Source organism: Cricetulus griseus, chromosome 3 (genome assembly GCF_003668045.3).
Source record: "Cricetulus griseus strain 17A/GY chromosome 3, alternate assembly CriGri-PICRH-1.0, whole genome shotgun sequence".
Taxonomy (NCBI): domain Eukaryota; kingdom Metazoa; phylum Chordata; class Mammalia; order Rodentia; family Cricetidae; genus Cricetulus; species Cricetulus griseus.
This window is the reverse complement of record NC_048596.1, coordinates 252605561-252631618: the sequence shown is the minus strand read 5'-3', so window position 1 is coordinate 252631618 and position 26058 is coordinate 252605561. Positions and strand designations below refer to the sequence as shown.

The 26058-nt window shown below is 40.0% G+C and overlaps 1 protein-coding gene across 1 annotated transcript in view; it reads left to right on the top strand.

Moving 5' to 3' along the window:
• Gmds (GDP-mannose 4,6-dehydratase) overlaps positions 1-26058 on the top strand; it is a 543354-nt gene that overhangs the window by 431623 nt on the left and 85673 nt on the right. Inside the window, exon 9 of the mRNA NM_001246696.1 lies at positions 16169-16265. Within this exon, the coding sequence (NP_001233625.1) occupies positions 16169-16265 (97 nt within the window). The remainder of the gene's footprint in view (positions 1-16168; positions 16266-26058) is intronic.

Genomic DNA, 26058 nt, shown 5'->3' with positions numbered 1-26058 from the left:
TGAGCCTTCACTCCAGCTCTGGTGAATGAATTCTCATATTTTATATGAGTAGTAGTATCCTAGTCTGTTCTTTGTTGTGGTACCTTTTCAAATAGCAAATATATTACATTTTTGTAGTTTTGTCACTTTATGGCATTTATGTTGTGTACATGGCCTTATTGAATGTATAGGTCAATATGGGAGAAAGGGGAAGATTTCTCACTCCAGGAAAAAGGTAAGGATGATTTGTTTTAATGGAGGTTGGGATATTAGGTCAGTGGTAATGCTTCCCAGTCATGTATGAAACCTGGATTTCATCCTAGCACTAAAAGAGGAAACAGTGATATTCATAAAATCAGTGATATGGCTTAAAATCTCTGCCCTTTGAATGGCACCAGACAAAATAAAAGGTTGAGGTCATAGTCTGGAAGAAAAGAAAATTATATATATATATATATATATATATATATATATATATATATCAAAAATATTTCTATCTAAAGTTTTTAATTTTATTAATTCAATAATAAGAAGATAAGTCAAGCCCAGCATTGTGGTGTACAGCTATAGCCCCAGATTTGAGAAGGCAGAGGCAAAAAGACCTGCTCAAGGCCTCGTCTCAAAAGAGAAATTAAAAAAAAAAAACAGACAATGCACTCAAAAATGAGAAAATTTTTGAATAATACCTGTGCAAGAAAAGAAAATGGTCAGTGTGATTGGGTATTTGAGCAAAGCACATTGAAACTATGAACTAATATCAAAATTGTCCTTTAAGAATGGCCAGAATACAAAAACTAACTATGCTAAATGTTGATGAAGATGTAAAGTAGTCTAAGTAACAGTACTGTGCAATCACTTTGAGAAATAGTTTTGCTTTCTTATAAAATCTAACCAATATTTACTATGCCACTAGCAATTCTTGATATTTTTTAGAGAATATTGAAAATATATACAAAGCAACTTACAATGAATATGCATAACATTCTTGTTATAATGACACATTATCTCTCCCAGTATCTAATAAACCAATATGTAGATAATCAAATGTAACACTACTCAGTGAAGAAAAGGTATAAATTATTGATATATGTAATAATATTAATGAATCATTAAATCTTAATTATGCCTAAATGAAAGACACAAGGAAGGACATACTATATGATTTTTTCACCATTTTTTATCTAAATTAGAAACAAGATTGTTTTACATGTCAATCCCAGTTCCCTCTTCCTCCCCTCCTCTCCTGCACCCCACTAACACCCTATCTATCCCATACCCTTTCTGCTCCCCAGAGAGGGTGAGGCCTTCCATTGGGGGTTCTTCAGAGTCTGTCATATCCTTTGGGATAGGGCCTAGGCCCTCCCCAGTGTGTCTAGGCTGAGGGAGTATCCCTCTATGTGGAATGGGCTCCCAAAGTACTTATTCCCATACTAGGGATAAGTACTGATCCACTACAAGAGGTCCTATAGATTTCCGAGGTCTCCTCACTGACACCCACATTCATGGGGTCTGGATCAGTCCTATGCTGGTTTCCCAGATATCAGTCCGGGAACCATGAGCGCCCCCTTTTTCAAGTCAGCTATTTCTGTGGGTTTCACCAGCCTGGTCTTGACCCCTTTGCTCATTACTCCTCCCTCTCTGAAACTGGATTCCAGTTTAGTTCAGTGTTTAGAAGTGGGTGTCTGCTTCTACTTCCATCAGCTGCTGGATGAAGGCTCTAGGATGGCATATAAGTTAGTCATCAATCTCATTATCAGGGGAGGGCATTTAAGGTAGCCTCTCTCTGTTGCTTAGTTTGTTAGTTGGTGTCATCCTTGTAGATCTACAGACATTTCCCTAGTACCTGATTTCTCTTTAAACCTATAGTGGATCCTTGTATTGTGGTATCTCTTATCTTTCTCTCCTCTATTCCTCTCCTGACTCAACCTTCCTGCTCCCTCATGTCCTCCTCACCTCTACTCTTCTCCCCTTCTCATTCTCCTATCTCCCTCTCCCCTCCTCACATGCTCCCAATTTTTTCAGGAGTTCTTGTCCCTCTCCCCTTCTTCAAGGACCATGTATGTCTCTCTTAAGGTTCTCCTTGTTTCTTAGATTCTCTGGTGGTGTGGATTGTAGGCTGGTAATCCTTTGCCCTATGTCTGAAACCCATATATGAGTGCATACTATATGATTTAAACAATACTATATGATTTAAATGATATCCTAAGAAAGATGAAGTGGTGTGCCAGAAAGCCAAACAATGTTTGCCCAAGCATGACTACTGTGTAAATGGCCATCTCTCACACCGAATTACAGCCTAGGAAACACATCTCTAAATAATGTGTGAGTGACTGGGAATCTTCTGGATGGTAGGAATCTTGATTGTGGTGGTGTTTACAGGAGTACATGAATTTTTCTGTTATATGTATATCTGTTATATATTTTTACCTGTAAATTATACCTCAACCTAATTGATTTTATATGAATAGAAAATAAGAAACTTCTAAGACATCATTGTAGAAATATGTGAGTTAACTTATTATGTAACTATTGAACACAAATATGATTAAAAATACATAGCTATGGTGACATTCAATGAAAAAATAAGTCAGGATGCAGGTCTCAAAATAATCTGCATACCCTGCAGATGTACATGTGACACATCACAAGAAGATGTGGGATTTGTAGGTTATATGGTCCCGTCCCATGGGGGGCTCTTGGTGTAGCCTGCCTGCAGGGGTCTTTCCTGCTCACCTGCTGCTATGGCTGACACGGGTGGTGGAAGGTCCCAAAGTTTTGCCCCAGAACCTAGGCCCTAGAGGCTGTGTGATCCAGATGGGAAGCTGGTCACTCACCTCTCAGTCCTCTTTGTCAGGCTTTGAGGATGGTTTCTATGTGGTGGCACTCTGGTGGCTTTTAGCTTTCTGCCCTATACTTTTCCTTTTTGAATTTTTTTCTTAGATTTATTTCATTGTGTGTGTGTGTGTGTGTGTGTGTGTGTGTGTGTGTGTGTGTGTTGCCAGTATGTATAGGTGTGCACCACATGTGTTCCTGGTGCCTGCAGGGGTCAGAAGATGATGTGGGATGTCCTGGAACTGGAGTTAAGGTGATTGTGAGCCACCATATGGGTGCTTGATACTAAACCTCCAGCTTCTGCAAGAGCATCAAATGCTCTTAACCTCTGAGCCGTCTCTCCAGACTGCCCTTCACCTCCTACCACCATACATTTCTCTGATTCCCAAATACTAGAATTAGCTTGTATGCCTTTGTGATAAAAAGTCAGTCTTAAACACATCTTTTAATTCAGGACACTGTGGGCTCAGTGCTTATCTCTTGTCTTTTACACAATAGGATGCTATTCTGAGGTCTAGTTTATTTAGAAAAATCTGTGCATGGAAAGCAATTCAGGAGAACTACCAGACATATTCAAAAGTTAAAGAACTTTTTAACTTAGTTTCACCAGAATCTTCTAAGCTTCATACATGTATGCATATATATGTATACATATACATATATACATATATATATATATATATATATATATATATATTTACTGTTTAGTCTTAGATGTAGGACCCAGCACCTTTTGTATTCAACAAACATACTCTACTCCCAAGCATAATCTTCAGATTTACAGTAAAATCCTATACAAGCAACTGTGTCCACTAGGGACTGACTTCCTGGCATTCATGTGACTCCTTACCATGCTCCTAAGGATGAGCCTTGTCAGTACTGGCTTTTCCTCAGCAGAGAAAGCCTAGTGTGGTAACACAGTCAGTGTCACTAGATTGTACTAGAAATTCCTGGCACTGAGCTCTTTTGAAAGTGTTGTTAACCACCATTGTCTGATGTTTCAGATAATAGATCAAAATATAACAACTTTTAATGGCATGCTAAACATTGACTTTGACTATTCATAACTCTTTGGTGATATCCAAAGTTTTATCACCTTCTTCCAAAAGGATATGAAATATGCCTTTAGGATGAGTCTCCTTAGTTGCAGCCTGCCACACTAGTGATTCTTGCCACTTTGGCAATGTGTATCTCATGCCTGTTTCAGGTTTTTCTGTCCTATCATTGGAGTCGAATGTCTAGAAACACATTCCCCCAACGTATGTTCTTCAAACATATATAAAAATGTAGAAAAATCCCACATTTGACTTCACAGGAGGAGTCACATTGAGCACAGCTATCCTAAATACACCGTTTAAAATCACCATCACATTGTCTGGTGAAATAACTCAACAGGTAAAGGAACAATGTATGGCCAAGCCTGATGACCTGATTTCAGTTCCCAAAGGCTCATGTGATAGAAGGAAAAAATGACTCCTGAAAAACTGTCATCTGACTTCTACATGGATGCTCCCCACATACATACATAATAAAGTTTCTGTCAGGTTATACATGTATGTATAAAAACTAAGTGAACTTTAATTTAGATTATAGTCTTATCTAAATATATATCTTACTTTATATGTGTGTAGATATTCTAGAATCCCTCCAAAGAAGTAGCCAAAATTCTAGTCTTGGGTGTTTCTAATAAGTGATATATATTCAACCTGTAATTTTCCAAAATGTACAAACTTATATCTCAAGATCACACAATAACGCTATTTATCTATAACTTATTTTTTACTGTTTGTTTTTCCACTGACTGTCCTCTGGATCTTCCTGGGCCCCATGCATCAGCATACCAATCTCAGGGAAACTATAGGCAATGCCACCTGTTTGAGGCAGTCTACAGTAAGCCATATAGCTGTGAGCCTTTAAAGGGGCAGCTAGGCTTTCTTGGGAACAGTGTCCATATAGTAAAAAGAAAGCAATTTAGGAAAAACTAGATAAAGAAGGCACACTAGGGTCTAAACAAATCTTAGATGGCTGTTACAAATGATTTGAGAAGCATGTTTTTATAGGACTTCTGGAATGCCATTGTCCCCCTCCTCTGCAGTGTCAATATGTGAGTTTCACTATATAACAAGCAACTACAATCTCAAGTAGTAAGTGAAAATTTTCAGATTGACAGATCAGAAGTGTAAGTAGCATGACACAATCTCAATAAGTATATATCCTGACAAGACACAGATCATCTATTTGTCTACTGTATCTACACTTTGATGTTCCCCACCAAATAGTAATATAGTAGATACAACTGGTTATGAGATTAGCTGCCATGCTCAAGAAGCCCCTCTTTTACTTAATAATTGCTCAAAAATGCAAGAATGGTAATGCTAGCAATTTATTATAGAATATCATGATATGTGTTCTATTTTATTCAATAGTTGTCAACCTCTTATTGACCTAACAAACTTTATCATAGGTGTATATGTGTGAAGTAAAGCAGTATTCTGTGTTTAGTGCAGTCCATGGCTGCAGGCTTCTTTGGCAGTCTAATAGTGTGTCGCCAAAGGTTAGGGAGACTGCTACACATACTTCTCTCTCCTAAGAATTCTTAATTTATCTCGTGGCCTGATCTGTTGCATTTGAAAGCTCATCCCTATCTGTACACATGTGATGTAATAGTATGGTTGTAAGCCAGGCATAGTGCCACTTTCCTGGGCTGGAATCCCAGATTACTGACTTTCTAGGGCAACTATTTTTCTTCCTGCCTTTGTTTTCCCAACTGTAACACAGAGATACTAAGAGTCTACCACAGAGATGAGGTAAGGAGGGAACAGGCTAATAGCATCTGTCAGTGCCAGACTAAGCTTAAGCTCTACATAAGCATCTGCTGTTTAATGACTGAAAAAGATAGTTAGGGTCTTGTGATCATCTGTAGGCCAGTCCCCATAGCCAAAGTGTGGGACTGGATCTCAGGCTGTGTCCTGTGGTCAAGGGAGGAAGTCTGTGATGGACCGCTCCCTCGGTGGAGAGTCAGTAGTTAGAATAGAAGGGGAGCAGAACCTTTGCCAATAGTAGGGTGCTGTTCCTAAAGGAAGACTGCAAGTCATAGGGTAGACAAAGGCTGCATGTGCACATGAGTTAGTTCCAGAACTAGGGTACTGTTTGAATGATGAACAAAGCTAGGTAAGAATTCCAGTGTCCTTCCCATCAAGAGTGGAAGAACTAGAATCTGACTGCAGTTTCTGATTCAAGAGTCACCTCTAGGGGTTTGCACTATAAATAAGCACTGATAGCTATAACGCTTTTCTGGCATGTAAGGCCCTGAGTTAGATACTAAGCACTGCAAACACACAGAGAGAGACATAAACACACACACACACACACACACACACACACACACACGTGCACTAACACACATATACACATGCACATATGCATGTATATGCATGCTCACACACATACACACATATATACCACACTTGTGCACATACACACATATATATACCATATATTCACACACACGTGTATGTACACACATGCACATACGTAATATTCCACATACACACATACATACAGATAGACACACACATACACAGCTACCACAGATGCACGGTGATTTACTTGCACTTTTCATCCTTCCTGGCCTTATCCTTTCATAATCTTCTGAGTTTTTCAAAAACTTAGCAATGGTATTGACAGGACAGCAGTGCTGTGCTTACACACCTGTGGGACAAGGACCCCCAGCTGAATACAGGAGAACAAAGAAGCTACACTTGCTTTGGAGGCTTTCAAGAACTTAAATTTTGGTGAAATAAACTAAGACCTAAAAGAGTTGTGAAGAGTTTCCCTGAGTAGTTTAATCTTAAGTACTTTTACTAGAAGCAAATCCCCTAAACCCCAACACCTTTCCCAAGTTGCTCAGCTCCTCCTTGCCACCTTGGGTCTGTGGTCAGAAGGAGTTGACCAGCATGTTTCATAGCCTTCAGTACTCACGGTAGCTGCCATGGTATCATTCTATAAATATTTAATTGAGCACAAATAGATGTTTCCCAAAGCTAGCCTGGGCCAGAGTCCTTCTAGCATTGCCCGTCATTACTCTAATTTCTCTAGGTACATGATTACTAGAGATTCACTCTGGCATTGTGGTAAAATTATGCAAAGCTACCATACTACCTCCCTAGGGGCTGTACAAGCTACTCTGCTAAGAAGAGGAGGTGAGAATTTGAATTCAGTTCGAGGCATGGAGAAGGAGGAATAGGATTGACTCCAAAGACAGAATCAGCAGGATTTGATGAGGCACAGGATAATAACCAAATGTTCTAGCTTCATCAGTGCCACCATTAACAGAAAAGCCTTTGTTCTTATGATGTTTGCCTTGGATTTTTAATTCATTAGGATGTGGTCACTGGTGTATCTAAGGTTTGGTTTGAGCCTTAGGTGATGGACACATTGCTTAGGCAGCCCTGATTCTAGTCCCTATACAGTTGCATCAGTTCATTAGGTAGAAGATCTGTTCTGGCTGAATCTAGTAAGTCCTCAAGTAACTGACTCCCTGACTCCCAGCACATACCTACCATATGTAGACACTCAGTGCCTATGTCCTTGCCCTCCTCGTCTTCTCTCAAAGCCATGCTCCTCAAAGAGAATCAGAAGATTTTTTTTGTCCTTGAGAAGAGTAGACTCTAATTGGGTGGCAGTTAATAGAAACACATAATTTATAAACATGAAGAAATCTATGTGGCCTTATGCAAAAATGCCCTACATCAATTCCAAAGTCAGGGCAACATGATCAAAATGAGAGGGATGCATGCAGAATGATAGAATGAATCCAACCCTTTCCCATATGGGAGATGTGGATGGTAGTTGAGAAGAGGGAAAGTAGCCCAGGTGGGTGGACCATATGAGAAATGCATAGCAGCATATGCCAGTGAACTATGTGTTTACCAGGCAAGCCAGTAAGCTGGGTGGACCAGCTTGACCACATGGGCCACTAAAGAGTTACATGCTCCTACAGTCTCCTCTCTTTCCCCAGCTACTACCCACATATCTCTCAGCTGTTAGTTTAGACCTCTTCCACCGCCAACACCCTCACCTCAGCCAGCTCTGCCAGGGGCCTCTTCTGGGGTTCAACAGTGTCCTGTCTATCTCTTACCATCATTCACTCAGGAGATTGTGTGACAATGAGCTCTAAGGTCCTGAAAGACAGGTCCCAGGTCTTGTACTTGGCTTATCAGAGTGACCGGGCACAGATTTATAGAGGTGGTAGGAAGACGGATAGAGTTATAGGGTTGTATGTATAGAAGTCACTAAGGCCAGTGCTATGGCTGAAAGCCTTCCTCCTCTCAGTCCTGTAGTAAGACTGACACTTTTCTTTTTATTATGACCCCTAATAGTTCTCCCTATACTATTTGGGGTGAGTAATAACACCCCAACCGAATTGAAGGAAATAAGTAAAAGTGAAGCAAAGGGCCAGAGCACATTCAGCAGTCCTGTAAATTCAGTGCAGAAGCACTCAGAATTCTCTCATTGCCAGTCTCAGCTGAGGAGACTCATCCCTGGTCTTTTGTTCTTTTCATCTCTTGCCCTTCTTTCCATAGGTATTCACCTTTTTGCTTATGCCAGTATGGTGTATTTCCTGGAGATAAAGCATAAGAAAAGGTGATGTAAAAGTAGAGTTTGCCTCTGTCTCAGTCATAGGGATGGAACATGAAGAAAGGATGGGCCACCTTTACTAAAAATGTTGGGCATGGCCTGCTCACACACAAAAATAGTGTGGTGCTCATATCATAGGGCAGCAGCCCTATCACCTCATGCCAGCCACAGGAAGAAAGGCATGTGAGTCCAAGTTGATGCCTTGACTCCAAGGCCTGGCCTTGCTGTCTTGGCTATGGTACCCCTTACTTTTATGACTCCCATAAATCATTGAGCCCTGGGAACTTGTTTCTGCCATTTACCAAATGCAGATTACACTATCAGCCTAACAGCTAGCAGGATTTAACCGTTAACATTCTTAAGGACCTGAAACAAAGAGTGCAAGATAGCTGTTAACTATTAGGAAGTACTTTGTGTATCCAGGTTGTTTTAAATTTTACAATTTGTCATTGTTATTCACTAACCACAACATAAACAGCTGGACTTCTTGCTGCCAGAAACCCTTATGAAAAATAACAACCATTTAATGTCCTGGGAGAATTCTGAGGAGGCATGAGGAAGGCTGTTGTCTATTTCAGCAGCAATGGGCAAGAATGTATGAGGCAGATACACTCATCTATGCATAGTGCCAAGTAGACAAGTACTGTCATCTGACATCTGGTGTGGGAAGACCATGGCTAGATCTGTTTTCTTGAACATGAGCTTTCCTTCTCTCCTCGCTCTTCTTTCCTGACCATTGAGAATCAAACTCTCCCTCTTTTTTTTGCCCCAGGACACTGGGCCTGCACTCCTCTAACCTACACTGCCCTTCCTCCTCGTCCCCTCTACCTTGATAACAGGTAACCCACAGTTCCTCTTCTGCTTCATTTTAAAATCTCAACATACTGTGCCAACAGCTTTTCTACCAGTCCCACATCCTCTTTCACATTTGGCCATTGGCATTTGATACTGCTGACCACCCACTATCAAGTGCCTCTCTCTTCTTAATTTCTAAGGCCACTCTCTACCATTGGCCTGTCTCCTAGAGGCAGCTCCTCCCTAGGATTCTCACAAATTCAGCTCCCACCTGAAAGACATTTCTTAGATACTACAGCTGCCAGCATGTTTGTACGTCCAAAAGTATTGGCCTTCCCTATGTCTGAGGCAAAGTGACCTGGGGGGAAGTCAGTTTGTTAAGGAAGGCATGGGACAGAAAGCTTGCGCCTGAAGCAAAGTTCTGACTAAGCCAGGATGGAGCTCATCATAGATCATTCTATGATGTCTTTATCTGCCATACAAAAGGGCTATCAGGAAGAGCTGGCCTATTATGACCCAAGATTTGTCAAGCTCATTATTTGTTTATGGTTTTCTTACTTCAACTTTCAAGTTATTAGTTGTTTTTTGTTTGTTTTGTTTTTGTTTTAATCATATAACTTAATCTCCATTCTTTCTACAAGAATTGTTGCAATTCACATCATTCTCTCTCCCTCCACCTTCCTAGTGAGCCCCATGTGTTACGTTATGGGGGAAGTCTTTCAGATCTTTCTGTTGGAAATGTGCCTTGTTCTGCTCTGGTAAATTATCTTGGTTTATTGCAAGGTAATTATTCAGTTCATTCTATTTTTCTTTGTTAAAATCCTATTGTGCCTTTTTGCCCTTTCAGCTGGTTATTGTGGCATTTATGGCTGTGCTTCTAAATGACTTGTGATTCTGGGTCTTGGTTTTTCCCTTCTAGGTACTATCTGTTGGCTGATATTGTCCAACATGGTAGCATTGTTCTCTTTTCCTTCACATGCCCCAAACCTCCATTTTTGTACTACACTATTATTATATTTTAATTTTTTGTGATCTCAGCATTCTGTGTTTTCATGACTGAAACTCCCAAAAAACTTTGACTACATTTACTATCATGAACAATTATCATTTGTTTATCACACTCCTCTTAGATGAGTTTTGTCTTTTTGGCTCATTTTCTATGTGTTTATCACCAACTTAACCCTAAGCATTGTCCTGGCTTTCCAAATCACCTGTCAAGGTTTCAGAGCACCCATGTTAACCTATTGGTCATGTTTTTCTCGAGTGGAAACCTTCTGGTCTGACTCAGTCTGAACTGTCAGAAGTATTGGCATCCAAAGTCTTCCTTCACACAATCCAAAGGACTCAACAGCTTCTCTCTTAAGTTATAACCCCTATTTGCTGGCACCATTTTCAAAACACTAGTGTATCTCAAAATATCCTTTAGTCTATCCTCAGAATTAGCAATGGACCTATTCATGTTTTCAAGATAGAAATAATTTTCTTTCAGTATTTGCAGTGTTAAGCTGAGTCTTGAGGAGCCATCTGACTCCCAGCCTTGTCTCTTCATTTGGAAAGGTGGCTGTAGTCTTACTTGGTCTCAGTGCTCTGAAACTCCATGTGAGGTGGATTTACTTACATGGATATGAGCCACTTTTTGTCTACAAATGCATGTGCTTCTGCTCTGGTTAACTTTCTTGACTTATCTTAAGACAATTAACTTTGCTCCATTTTCCTGTATTCTCTTCCTAGATATCCTATTATACTGGACTCCTGAGCAGTCTTCAAATTCTCCTAACTTCCTTCTTCCTTAAGATAATTTGCCATGCTCCATTTCTTATGGACTGTCTTTCTGGCAATCTATTATACTGGCTCCTGTGCACTCTTGTATTTTCTTAACCTTTCTGTCTTTTCATGTCTCTATCTTTTTGCACTATTTTTCTAGGAAATCTCTTCAACTTCTTTTCAATTTTGAGTTCCTGGTTTTCTTATTCAAGTTCTAAAATCTCTTCTGTTTCAAATTGTCCTTTTAAAAAATGTTTTATTTGTTTATTTTTATCTTATGTATACATTTATCTGTGTGAGGGTATTGGATCTCCTGGAGCTGGAGTTACAGACAGTTGTGAGTTACCATGTTGGGGCTGGGAATGCAACTGGGGTCCTCTGGAAGAGCAGTGTTGCTCTTAACTACTGAGTCCAGCCCTCAAGTTGTCCTTTTTTAAATGTAGTAGTTTATAATATATCTTTGTTATCTTTACTATATCTCTGAGAAAATGCATGGTGGTATATGTGAAAGTTTGCTTTTGATTTTAATTCTCGGTTACTTGTTCTGTTTCCTCAAAGGTCTTTTTTTGGTTTGGTTTGTTGTTCAGCCTCTCTCATATGTGTGTAATAATGCTTCATTTTCTGGTTATATTTGAAAATGGGGGACCTAAGAAGCTACTTGGGAGCTTTGAAGACATAGTTAGAACTTACCTATAGTTATCTGTGTCACTATGAGGTGATCTGACAGGGCCATTTAGGTATAAAGTCTCTGATGCCCAGGGGACACCTCCCAGTCTACCCTTTGGAAGGAAGTAGACCTGACTGCCACCTGCTGGAGCATGGACAGGAATCTCCGCCTTCAGCACTCACTAAATTTCCTGTTTTCAGTATCTGGGCCTACCCTTCCCTGGGCCTCTGACCTTCAGTCCAGTGACCTTCTTTACCAGTTTGGGTGAGGCAGTTGCCCACTGAGGAAAAAGGGGGAGATGAGGAGCAAGTTGCACTCCCAGAGCATGCTAGCATTTCTGCAAATGCAAACGGGGTTCATCTCAGCTTTCCCACCGTGGCTTCTGCTGAATCTTCTGGCACTCATCCATTTGTCTTCTAGTTTTCAAAACTGGATTCTTCTAGTCTCTTCCCTGTTCTTTCAGCCCTCATGAATTTACTGATTTTGAAAGGAACCTGCAGGATGAACAAACCACCATCCCTCTTCAGATACTGGTGGGTCTTCCAGGATCCTTCTGTTTCATTTCCTACACTAAGCCCTGCCTCCTCCTCCTGTAGCCGTGTGAAACAGCCTGTCTTGAAGTTAAATACTGAGTTCCTGGGACTTTTCAGTCACAAAGAGAAGTTTGCCTCTCTAGTCATCAAAAGCAGTAGTCCTAAAAGTTATTTCTTTCTCTTGTTACCTCAACAGGACTTCTGGTTGAGTAGATTTCTTATTGTGCTGATAATGGAACCCAGGACTTTGAACGTGAAATGCAAGTGCTGTACCCCCTGAGCCACAAGAAATCCTTAGCTCCATAAGTTAGTGGTTTTATATGTTTATTTTTAGCATCTATTATACATAGTTATATAATAATGGGTTTCATTGTGACATTTTTATACACAGGTATAGTGTGTTTTTTATCATATTCACCTCCATTACTTTCTCTGGTTCCCCTGACAGTCTTGCTGACCTCCTTCCTCTTACTATCTAGTCTCTCCTGTGTGTGTGTGTGTGTGTGTGTGTGTGTGTGTGTGTTTAGGTTCCATTTGGGCTGCTTACAGGAACATGGATAAGGATTTGTTTACAGGAAAATGGGTACCTTGCCAGTGGCTTTACCACAGAAGAAAATACTCATTAACTGTGTTTTAATAGAACCTTGTCTTTTTCATTAGAGTGGTTTGGTTTCTCTCTTCCTTTCTGATTTTTTTCCTTTTCTAATGCTTATTAGGACAATTTAGTTTTAAAACTGAATTATACAGGATCCCTGCCTAAGGAGCTGCCAATCTAAATTAGTGGGTAGTAATTCCTGTTAATTAGCTGAATCCTCTACTCCCTGTCAAGACATGGTCATTTCTTTGACACTGAAGTTCTGCTTTGAGTTATAGCCTCGCTTGTTAGGACAAGTTAGCTATTACCATTCATGTGTTAACACAAGTGTTTCTTGTATTGTAACTGGGTGATTTTGGCCCTTGGCAGAAACTTTTGCTTAGTGCCCTCATGCAGATCTACTGCAAGTGAGAAAATGGTTTCTTTGAACTCGTTCTGCTGTGACCCATTTCATGGTTTCCATTTGATTTTTCAGTATGGCTGAATCAATTATGGAGGGCAAGACTGTTCAGACTGTAGTCAATAGTTTATAAGCTGGAAGCCCAGCAGACAGTGTTCAGACAGCCACAAGAAAAGCTTGTTGGGTTCTCAGACCAAAAGTGCCAAAGTCACATTAACCCCAAGCCTGCCTGTAGGCTTGCACTTAATGAGCTCCTGAGGTGAGGAGTAGCTTTCCTTCAACCTTTACCCTTTTGACTAGTGTTACAAATCTCAAGTGTTTATTGTGATAGCAAACCAACGACAGAGAAACAGTAGTCAGTTCTAAATTCTTATTTATAACAATCTGCTGTAAATAAGAATGAAATTCTGGCCAGCAAAATGCATCATGTGTAAAGGGTGCTTACCTCCAATTATTATGGCCTGAGTTTGATCTCTGGAATCCACATGGCAGAAACAGAAGACCAACTCTCAAAAGTTCTCTCTCTCTCTCTCTCTCTCTCTCTCTCTCTCTCTCTCTCTCTCACACACACACACACACACACACACACACACAGAGAGAGAGAGAGAGAGAGAGAGAGAGAGAGAGTAAACAAATGTAAAAAGAAAAATGCCTTCTTTCATGACTATGAAAGATGACACGGTCAAATCCACTGAATCATAGGAACAGCCCTGACCTTGGCCCAAGGCCTCAATGATGCCTGCTTTTTACTGCCCTTGGGGAAAAGGATGGGTTTTACAGATTCAAGGGGTAGCTTGGGAGAAAAGATGGTGAAGTGGAAGAAACGGGGTCAGGGGTAGTATGTATATTAAGTCAGTTTAGCTACAAATGGGGGGAAATGTCATGAATGTTGTTTCTGTTAGCCCTTTGGCTCAGCTGGAGACACGTTCCTAGAGGTATCTATCTGTTAGGACTGTGTCTCTTTGTACAGTATGAAATGTAAATAAAAATATAGTTAAAAGATGTGTATAGTTTATTCTTTTGTTTATTGAAAGCTTAATCAATGAGATTCTACCAAAATAATCAACTGATTATTAGATTCTGAGTTCCCCAAAATTATGACAACCAAATATCCTTTTTGTGAGATATTAGTCAAATGTAAGGTATGCTCAAGAGACACAGTGAGGGTTGTCAGTATATCAGGCTATCTCATTGTAAGATATCTTTTCTGCCCAAACACCTGCACACTGCTGTGATGTGAGTTTTCCAAACAAATTGCTCTGAAATTTTCTACTCTATATTATTTGCCAAATTATCTACCCAACATTAAGAAGTTAAGTCTAATGAGTAGATTACCAGATACTTCTGTTTTGGTTGATCAAGATACAATTTATGAGAAGGTGACTGCTTATGTAGTTTATATAGTTCAACATAATATACTATTATTCTCTGTGTCATGGGGTGGTTCTTATTTCCGCTTTGAGTCCACTGGGAAATTCAGCAAGCCAACAAACTGAATATTCCTTCAATAGACATATAGTTCCCCTCTTCTGCCAAGAGATGACTTGACAAAATATTCATATCATTAATCAAAAATAAAGTTTGTGGATCCAGTCTGTACACATGCTGTTTTGAAATATCACCTTCTTCAGTATTTAATGTTCATTTTCGGAGGCATCTGTTACATAGTAAAGTAACCATTGAATGTTCTTTCCTTCCCTTTGGTCCTCTCAGAGTGATCTGTGGAGCACACAAAATTGTCTGTGTTCATCCCAGCTGATAAATTGAACTCATTCTAAGGGTAAACACTGAAGTCAAACTTGTCAGATTTTTTTTCATTTCTTTCCTTGCCAAAAAATATAGAAATAAACTTTATAGTGTATTCTTTTATTGGAATATTAGATTATAGAAATTCCAAGATCAGCAGTAAATCAAGGGCCTTCTTTTCCTTTCTTCTCTTTTCTGGGGAGGACACTATATTGACCTTGAATCTAAGGTTTCCTGATCCCTGACCTAGCCTCTCAAATAGCTGAAATTACAGATGTTCATCAACAGGCCCAACTCCAGTTGCTCCATTTATGAAAAAATGAAAACATAAGGCGGGTAAGTAGAGTTTCCTATGAAAAGCTACTCTTGGAGCCTAGGAGCTTATGTCTCCTATACAGCATACACCTAGAGGGTCATGGTGGATCCATCCTTCCTGTTGTCAACCTCAAATGTTTAGTGAGGCAAGCAAGCTCCAGTCTCAGAACATCCCAGCCAAGTCAGGGAGATCATGCTAGAGGACAAGAAATGAACAACTAATTGTACACTTTGGAGAGGCTTCCTCATCTCTGGTGAAGTGATGAGGCCTCCATCACATGCACATAATTCGGGGATGAACACTATGGCCAGCAAGGTATGGAACTTCTCATGAAATAGGGTGCACGGACTGATACTAAGTGTGCCTAAAATACGAATGAAAAGAAAAGTAAAGGGGGAAATAAATGATTATTTATAATTTATTATATTATATATTTTATTATATATTATATATTATATTAAATATCATATATTATATATTATATTAAATTTATTATATTTATTATATATTATATAAATAATATAATATATTATTTATAATTAATTCACAATAATTGGCTACAAAGAATAATCTTAAAAATACAAAAAAAAATCTTTTGAGACCCCTGAAAGTTATCCAATTCCTTTTTTTTTCATCTATTTATGTCTAAAGTCTCAGTTTTGAATTCATCTTGATTTTTCTTTAAAAGGAAGGAGTGGGGTGGTGAAACTTCCTTTCAAACAAATACAGAAAGTTTTGAAAGCCACAATTGCTCTAATAACAAGGTTGAGGGCGGGCCTGCTCCTGCTGTTAATGCACTTATGCCCTCCTGCAGGGAGAAGACAGGCAAGCCATCCTGAGCACCACAGTGTGGCCACATGCTACCAAGCAATTAAGAATTGATTGTTTGTCTTCTTTGCAGGTGGGAAGGAAAGAATGAAAATGAAGTGGGCAGATGTAAAGAGACCGGCAAAATTCATGTGACTGTGGATCTGAAATACTACCGACCAACTGAAGTGGTAAGGACTCCCTCACCACCCAATGTGTGACCACACTTGGCCAGGTGGCTGGGAAAATGCCCTCATGGAATGCTTGCTGCCAACCTTCAAAGCTCTGTAACACGCCTCTCTGGCATACTCCACAAGGCACTTCCCAAACGAGAACAGGGAGAATTAAGTTTGAGATACCATTCTCACCACAAAAATCCTTTGCTCTATAAAGAAAAACAAGAGTAAAACACGCCCAGGAAAATAGTTGATTTCAGAAATGGGGAGAGCATAGTTTGAACAAATCCCATCTCATTGGTCTGGTCTGAGGGATGATCCGTGATACCCATAAGATGTCTGCTTTACCAACCCCTAGACCTGCAGGGTTTCTAGGGCCAGAAGCCATTTTTACCTGCCACCTGTCTTGCTTGCTGTATGTGCACACTCTCACACAAATCACTAACATACTTATGCATCTGGCACCAAGTCACATGTACACAAGTCATAAAAGACCTCCCTCACACTATAAGGCTCGGCTCAGATACCATCCTATTCACTGATCCTTTTCTAGCCAATAATCTACTACCACTAACATTTTTCCCCTGTCTCTATAATTGCCTTGTACATTCTGGGACAGTGGTTTTTAACCTTCCTAATGCTGTGGTCCTTTAATATAGTTTCTCATGTTGTAGTGACCCCCAACCATAAAATTATTTTCATTGTCATTCCATAACTGTAATTTTGCTACTGTTATGAATCATAATATAAATATCGGTGTTTTCCAGTGGTCTTAGATAACCTCTGTGAAAGGGTCATTCGACCCCCAAGGGGTCATGACCCACTGGTTGATAACCACTGCTCCAGGACCTGTTATAATCATTTGTTTTCATGTTTTTCTCCTTTTGCCTGACTCTGAATTGTTTGACGATAGAGACTTTGGGGAGAAAAAAGGGCAAAAGTCTAACAAGATAGTTGTTTAATACTGACTGGTAGGTGGACAGATAAATTTTTTAAATAGAGGAGTTCCCATATTAGAAAAGAATTTAAGAACCAGGGAAATGGCCCAGTGGATAAAGGTGCTTGCTGCCAAGGCTAATGACCTGAATTTGATGCCCAGAACCCACATGGTAGAAGGAAAGAACAACCCCTGAAAGTTGTCCTCTGACTTCCAAAGACATGTGTTAGACCATATGCATATACATATACACAATAATTTTTAAAAAGAGAAATAAATTGTTATTGTCAATAGTATATACTGTTAGTACAAGACATCTTCTGTTCTAAGTTTATATAAATGTATAACATGATATCACTGATTGATGTGATCCATACTCATATGATAACAAAACTAAAGGTGTTTAAAATGAATTTTAATGGAAAGCAGGGTCTTCAGAGAGAGGAGGTCAGGAAGTGTATAGTGAGTGGCTAGGGAATAGAACCTTTAGAACCTTTTTTTCTGGGTTGTGAACCAAATTCTGGTGTGTCATACAACCTTCAGTGATTGGGAAAAGCCAGTGAAGACAGATTAAGAGTGAAATGTGTGGTCATTGCCCACTCTTTGAAATGTGTTGCTTTATGCTGTCCCCCCTCAAAAGGGCTGTGCCCAGTGTGTGCCTCTTACACACAAAATGAAATCCATACAAAGGAAGCGAACAGTGGCTTAGGAGAAGTAGGGCTGTGGAGTCCTGCATTGTCCCCACAGGGCGTGGCCACGCTTTGACACAGAGAATGATTGTTCTTAGCTAATGGTGAGTGGGTGTGCCTAGGAGAGGATGTGCCTGTCCCTGGGGGAGGAAGATCCTAGCCATGCTGCTGCTGACACAGCGAGGACCTCCTCTAAAGCCCCTGTCCTAAAGGGCTGTAAGGGCACCATTTCTCTAAAATACTTCACAAGTCATGTATAAGGACAAATTTTTCTTCTCATAAATAAAGAAGGTCACTTCAGAGTAGAAACTACCTTGACAGCAAAATCTTTGTTCTCATAGCCACTTAGACATGACTCTTTCTCTGACACCAAAATAGTTTCAAAAACTAGGAAGTCATTAAGAATGGCTTGTCTGTCATTCTCATTTAGGCAAGGTGTGGGATTGATAAGGACCCAGAACAAAAGAATCTGTAGAACAGGAAGAGGACCCTCTGACTAACAAGGCTGTTCTTGAATCCTCACCGACCCCCTTTCCTGCCCCACTGCATCCCTCCCTTCCCACTCTTTGTTCATTCAAATGCTATCATCCTACCTGTTCTGCAACTCTCTTGACACCAGCATTGTTTGAACATAAGAGTGGTGTCTGATTTCATATGCAGGCTTGCTGCCCCTTTTCCCTTGGCTGGCTCTCCCACAGATTCTCTTTACTGCACGGTTATAGATCTTATTCTGTGTTTCATCCTTCTGAGCCTGTAGGCTGCATTCACTTCATTTACCACACTTCACCCCTGTATTCAATTGCCCATGCTTTCCTTCCATAGTGAAACTAAACTTTTAACCCCATTCCTCAAAACAAGTTCTCTGAAACTTGGATCAACCTGAAGTGACAGGCTTTCTGTGGAGTTGCCTCCAGGGTGACAGTGTTCTTCCAGTTGAAAGGTGACTACATTATAAACACGCTTTTTCCAAATGCGGAACCCTGTCAGCCATAAGAATTCATTTCCTTTGAGTCCAGCCTCAGAGACATGTGAAATGAGCAGACTCTAAGAAGTAAAAGAAGAACAGACATTGATTCCTCTATCCAAACTAGTCCTTTCCTTCTCAGAGCTCAGTCTGTCCTGTTTGTCCCAGGGGCTTCTTGTTAGGCTTCTATATTAGCATGAAGGGTATAGGTTTTTCTTCTGGATCAAGAGCTCCAACTCGTGATTAGAGCTGACTGTGGTATGTCTTTTGGTACCCTACCTATGAGTCTTTATGGCTTCTTTGGGTACTGAGGAGTTTTGCTAACACAGAAAGCTTAAGCTGGGAAATTAAGCTTTCCACTTCCCACAGCCTCTGAGTTCAGAGGATTCAGGGATGGCGATACAGATGCCTGAATTCTATGATACTTGGGACTACTGCCTTGGGCTGGATGATAGCTCAGTGTAAATCCCTTTTCTACATGTTCAAAGCCCCATTTTCCATCCCCAGATCTGTAAAAGAAAACAAAATAAAACACTCCTGCCTTACATGTAATTTCCTTACATACACTTTGTGACACACAGATTTATTACATAATACACTCATTTCTGGTTTTAGTTTTTGTGTATGGGTGTTTTGTCTGAATGTATGTCTGTGTACCACATGGTACCCATGGAAGTCAGAAGACATGGAAGAATCACATGAAACAGGAATTGCAGTCAGTTGTTAGCTACCATGTGGGGGCTAGGAGTCAAACCCAGATCTTCTGGAAGAATAGCAAGTACTCTTAACCAAGGTACCATCTCTACAGGCCCAGGCTAAAGTCATAGTCTATGAAATGTGGGCCTTTGACCAGACTGTCTGCATTTTGCCCCTGTCAGTTACTGGATGTGTATATAATCTTAGGCGAGTTACTTAAATTTCTCCATGTTTCTGTTTCTTCACTGTTAAAAATAGGATTAATTATAAATTTTTTAAAACAATTATTTGAGGATGAAAGGAGTCAGTTACAGTATCTGACAAAAATAAATATCTAATATACTAGCTACATTCGTTTATTTATTCCTTCCCTAAATATTTACCCCCATACTCCTAAACTCTGATAATGCAATGGTGAACAAACTGACTCATCCTCAGTAAATGTGGTAGATATGTAGATGCCATCAGTCTGAAAAGTAGACTGTCACCATCAGAAATAGGTACAGATCAATCATAGCGCTCTGGCAAAGGTCACCGAGGCTTCAGCTACTCTGTGTTGTGTATGTTATAAAGTTTATATTAAATTATATATTTAAACATCGATGCTTTTTCTCTCTTGGTTTTTATCCTTTCATTTTTTTCTTAACATTCAGTAGCTGTTCAGTGTTACAGACATATCAAAGAAATATGAATAATTGATACTGACCTAACAATTCCAGACCTACAAAGATGTCTTCTTTTTCTTTGAAAATTTTTAATTTGAAAAATCCTAAAAGGAGAGATTACTCTAATGTCCATCCTCTTGTGCCAGATTTTTAATGACATCAAATGACCAGCTCAGTGCACCAAAAAGAAAAAAGTATTTTGCTTTGTTTTCATTGAAACTACCTGAAATACATTTTTATTTTTCCTTTTTTCTTTTCTTTTTTTTTTTTTCCTTGTGGAGAACTTTAGGAAATGAGGCAAAGGACCAAAAATCAAGTGTTTTTCTTGAAAAAGAAAAGTATCTTGGCTTAAACTCTGCTGACATTTATTAGCATTTCCCTCTCACAATATCATTAATATTTAACTTTCATTTTCTTCCCATTGTGTTTTTATGTCCTTGGTTATGATTGGTTTTTTTTATTTGAACATCTTAAATTGATTTCTAATTACTATAGATATTCAGGGGAAAATCCATGGATTACTGTATAAAACTACGAAGGCAGTAACTTCAAAGAAGTCCATCAGGCCAGCTAGCTTTCCTCCAGTGAGAACATGTGGTCTGTTCCTAATCAAATTACCATATGCTTTGCTGAGTTGTCCCCTCTGCCCCCCATAAACTTTTCCTAATATTTTTCTGTAAATGATGTTAAGCTAAATGGCCTATAATTGCTTGCTCTATCTCATAGCCTTGTTTAGAATAATGGTATGTAACACTTTCCAGACCTCAGGAATCTGATCTGTCATCAGAGGATGTGTATAAGTAGCAGTTCAAGCGTCCCTCCACTCTGTCACTAAGTACCTGGGGTAAAAAGCTCTTGTGTTCACCCGGCTGGCCTTTTGTTCTGAAACTCCCCTGCCCTCCTTTGCTGTTCTCACCACCTTCTCACACTTGGCTCTTAGGGCAGGAAATGAGATCCCTCTGTGCTATCCCTCGCTCCAACCCTGGTGGTGGTCAGCCCATGGCTTAAGTCCTGATCCTATGACCTTAAAGTTCTCATGCCCCCTTCCACTCCTGCTTGCTTTTGTTCTTTGCTCTGACTGGTGGGAGCTGAGGTCAGAGGAGGCATAGAGACCTGATTATAGGCTAGTGCATCTCTTCCGGTGCTGCTGGACCTGTAAAAGAAGTCAGGCTGCTGATTCAGGAAGGTCCTTGCAGTTTTAACTTCTTGCCACATTCTGCTTTCACAGCTACATGACCATCAGTGGTTGGAATGCTGTCAGTAGTGCCCAGTCATAATGCTTCCTCTTCTGAATTATTCTTGGGCTTCTCACTACTCAATTTTATAAATAGTTTATATCTCTAAATCACTGTTTATTTTTTTAAGCCTCCCTCTTAGGCTCCTCATTCTAATCTTTATATCCTTCCTTAATCACATTGCCCTTTCCTGCCCCTTTCCTTCCTTGGACTTAACCAAAAGAGCTTTAAATTTCAATCTCCTCAGTTGATTCTCAAATATTCCACTGTGTATTTTCTATCCTTCATAAAATCGCATTGAAACCCCTTGGGGGCATATACCTTTCCTGCTGAAGCCTGTGATCGTTCCCTGCAGCTGGCCCTCTTGAGAGCAATTCATGACTAATGAAATAGCAATTATAATTGTGTACAGAGTATAGTGTCCTCAGCTTTTCTCCTGCCTCTGTTTTTCTTATAACATCATTAAAAACTCAAAAATCTATCTATACAGCTAAATACATTCCATTACTTAAATTTTGTTTTGATCCTTAAGCTTAGCTGGTATCCTTATTGTCAGTACTTTTATGACTTGCATCAGTATTGAACCTCTCTGGAATCTGTCCCTTTTTCAATATATAGGAGACATATATATATATGCATGTAATGACTATCTTCATTTATAATCCTAATACTGACTGTTTCACATCCACACAATAATTTCCAGAATATATTTTAGCATCTGCCTGTTTACTGCAGGAAGAACAGTTAGCCTGAGCTTGGCTCATGCTTAGATTGGCTTTCATGTGTTATTTATCTCTCCATTACTATGACAAACACCAGGGAGAAGCAATTTAAAGCAGGAGAGATTATTCTGTCGCATGGTGTCATCCCATGGCTGGCTCACTCTGTTTCTGAGTTGGTGGTGAAGCAAAGCACTGTGGCAAAGGTTGAGCTGCTTTCCTTATTGCAACCAGGCAGAGAGAGAATGGGAAGGAAGAAGAGGGGTCAGATAGAGGGTGTGGACAAGGTGTATCACAAGTGACCTGCCTCCCCTAAGTAGCCCCCACCACCCAATAATGCCATGAATCTACCAGTGAAAGAATCAGTTGATTAGATGGGAGACCTCCAGATCCAATCAGCTTTCAATGATTGAATCATCCAGTGTGGTGCCAAGCCTTACAACAAAAGCCATTTGGATTCATATGCCAGCCATAGCATATGAATCACCTAGAGTGCTGCAGTTTCCTATGAGAGATCAGTCTGTGGCCAGGCGATTGCCTGTACCATCTTTCTCATCCCAAAAATTATTCTGAAATTTAAACACATACATCATTTGCTAGTCTTTAAAATCAACAATGCTCTTTCTGTTCTACCAAGCCATATTTATCTTCTGAATTAACTAATCAAAACAAGCAAACGAAAACAAAACAAAAAACACTGTTCATACAGGTTTTGGGTTTTTTTGATTTTTGTTTTTTTCTGGTTTTTCAAGACAGGGTTTCTCTGTGTAGCCTTCACTGTCTCAGAACTCACTCTGTAGACCAGGCTGGCCTTAAACTCAGAGATCCACCTGCCTCTGCCTCCTGAGTGCTGGGATTAAAGGCATGCACCACCAATGTCCAGCTTATAGAGGTTTTATAAGGAATATTGTTTGCAGTACGGAAGTATTCTTCTCTCACCCTATATGCTTTATGCTTTCAATAAGGTTATTTTTCTGTTGTTATTGTTGTTGTTATTTTGGTTTTTGTTGTAGTTGTTTTGTTTTTTTTTGTTGTTGTTGTTGTTGCTTTTGAATCAGGATTTCTCAGTGTAGCCCTGGCTTCCCTGGAACTTACTCTGAAAATCAGGCTGGCCTTGAATTCAGAGATCAGATTGCCTCTGCCTCCAGAGTGCTGAGATTAAGGGCATGCACCACCACCAAGCTAAGGTAATAATTCTTTATCAGATGTAATTTCTTCCTATCATATTCTTCCTTTGGGGAACGGTTTTATTTAATATTCATCTGATTATGCATATGGGTGTTTTGCCTGCACATACACCTGCACACCAGAAGAAGGCATGGGATCCCATGGGACTGCATTTACAGATGGTTGTGAGCTGCCATGTAGGTGCTGGGAATTGAACTCAGGTCCTGTGGAAGAGCAGCCATTGCTCTTAACTTCTGAACCATCTCTCCAGGTCCAATTTGGAAAGAGTCCTGCTGTCCAGGTATCAAGTATCTCCAGTCTACTAAATATAGCCTATGTATCTCCTTTAGGCTCTACCCTACTGTCACTCTGGATGCTTTCCCTTGCCTTGCTCCTTAAACCCTTGGCTCAGGAGTCTGGTTTCTCCATTTACTGTCACATCTACTAGCAGAATTGATATGTCATCTGGCTAATTTTCCATAAGGCTGCAAGGTGAAATATCCACAAATGATTATTCCTTGATACAGCTCTGATCTGCCTCATGGACAAGAATGTTCAACATGTGGTTCCATTGACCTTTGTTCAGGGATAAGCATTGTTCTTGACAGAAAAATCGAGTTTATGTGTTTTGTCATGCAGAGATAAATGGCTAGTTTCCTGGCTGAGTCAGGTGTACCCTGCTTCATGAAAACTGGTGTGAGAATGCTAGACTAAAAGCCTAGAGGAGAGTGACCATGAGTGGAGTACAGGGAGTAAAACATACCTTGGGTTTTAGTGTTCATTGCAGGAATCCTGTAGATTTTTTTAATATTTAATTTTATATGTATTTTGCCTACATGTGTGCTCAGTACCCTCGGAGGCCAGAAGTGGCATTGGGTCTCCTGGGGCTAGAGTTATAGATAGCTATTGTCAGCTGCCCTGTGGGTGCTGGGAATGAAAACTTGATCTGCTGGAACAGTAATCAGTACTCTTAATCACTGAGCCATCTTTCCAGTCTCCCCTGTAGATATTTTAAATACCTTCTGATCCATCTTCACAGTTTCTCAATATTACATCAAGATATAAAAGGGAAATGTGTTGTATATGATTGAGGTCTTGGAGATCCAGTGGAAAGAGTGTTCATTGAATTCCTGTCATGGAAACTTAGTTCTAATTGTAACATCCTGAAGCCACACAGCAGAGACTATGGAGCTTTAAGGGAAGATTAACAAGGTTTTCACTGACATAGAGCAATGATGGTGAGAAAAGCAGGCCATTGCAAAGATGAGGCTGTGGGATTAGAGATCAGAAGGAACAGCGCATGTGGGGAAATAGCCTGAGCAGAGAAAGACATCAGTACCAGAGAATGGGAGAGTGAGGGACAGCCCAGATAAGAGGTCAAGGAGAAAACTAGCTTGTGGAGAATGACCCTGTCACATTGAAGATATCCATGTGGCAAGAACAAAAAGGCAGAGTGGGCTGGAGGCCTAGGGTAAAGGAAGGAGGTCAGGACTAGGGTCAGATGTGCAAGAGGCATGAGTGGAAGCCATGAGATGACCTTCCCAAAAGAGCATTTCTGAAAGTGCACACAAGGAGGGAGATGGGAGTACACCTAGGGAGTTAGTCTCAAATATAGGAAGATCTGAAGTCCAGGGGGTGAGTCTTTAATCCCAGCACTCAAAAAGCTGAGGCAGGCAGATCTCTGTGAGTTTGAGGCTACCCTGGTCTACATAGCTAGTTCCAAGACAACCAGGGCTATGTAAAGAGACCTTGTCTCAAAAATAACCAAAACACACACACACACACACTTGTATCCCATCTGCATAGGCCCAGATAAAACTGTCCACCATCCTCTGCCTTCCGGCTCAAGGGCTAAAAAGAGTTTCTATTAGCTGGTAGATGAGGACAATAACCCAGCTCAGGTAAACTGAGTTCCACAAGTAAGCAGTACACAATTATTGTATACATTGCATAGAATTTGAGTTAAAAGTGTTTTAGAGCAGAAAATAAAAGGGCTGTGTAAATATTAACTTCTTGTGCTCTGTATTATCTTTTTCATAGTCTACTTATTAATAATTATCCTCCTCATCCTCATTTTACTCTTGTGAGGTCAGTAGTTATCAAAAGACACCTTCTGGAACTTGGTCTTCAACTCCTGAGATTTTCTTTTAAGTACTTACTTTATACTTAGACAAACTAATATAGGAAGAAATAACAGCTATTTAGTACTGACAGATCTGTGTTCCTGGATTCAGGGCTAAGAGGAGGATCATGGTAAAGGTAGGATCATGTTGGACTGTTAACCCTCTTCTGATTCTGCTTACACTGTGTATTCATGAACTTTGTGAATGGCGCTAAGATAACATTCTTCTGCTGCTCCTCTGGCCTTAACGTCCCCATCAGGTGAAAGCAGTCACCCAGGACAGCTGACTGACATCCACTCAGCATTTAACTAACAACCACCCCTTCACTTATGGCTCATCAGTGTTTCAAAAGCATGTCTGTGCTTGTGGCTTGTGCCTTAAAGATGTTCCTTCAATAATCCAAAAATATGGGTTTAATTTCCTATTGCTGCTGTAACAAATTACATGAACTTCTAAACTCTGTTAGTGTGAACTCCCATCATTTAACAGAGGGCAGTCAGAAATCCATAACTTGGCTAAAGTCAGACTGTTGACAGCATCATATTCCTTTAGAAACTCAATGGAAGGTTTTCTGTTCATTACTCGGATGGTTATTAGTTGTTCAGAAATCACT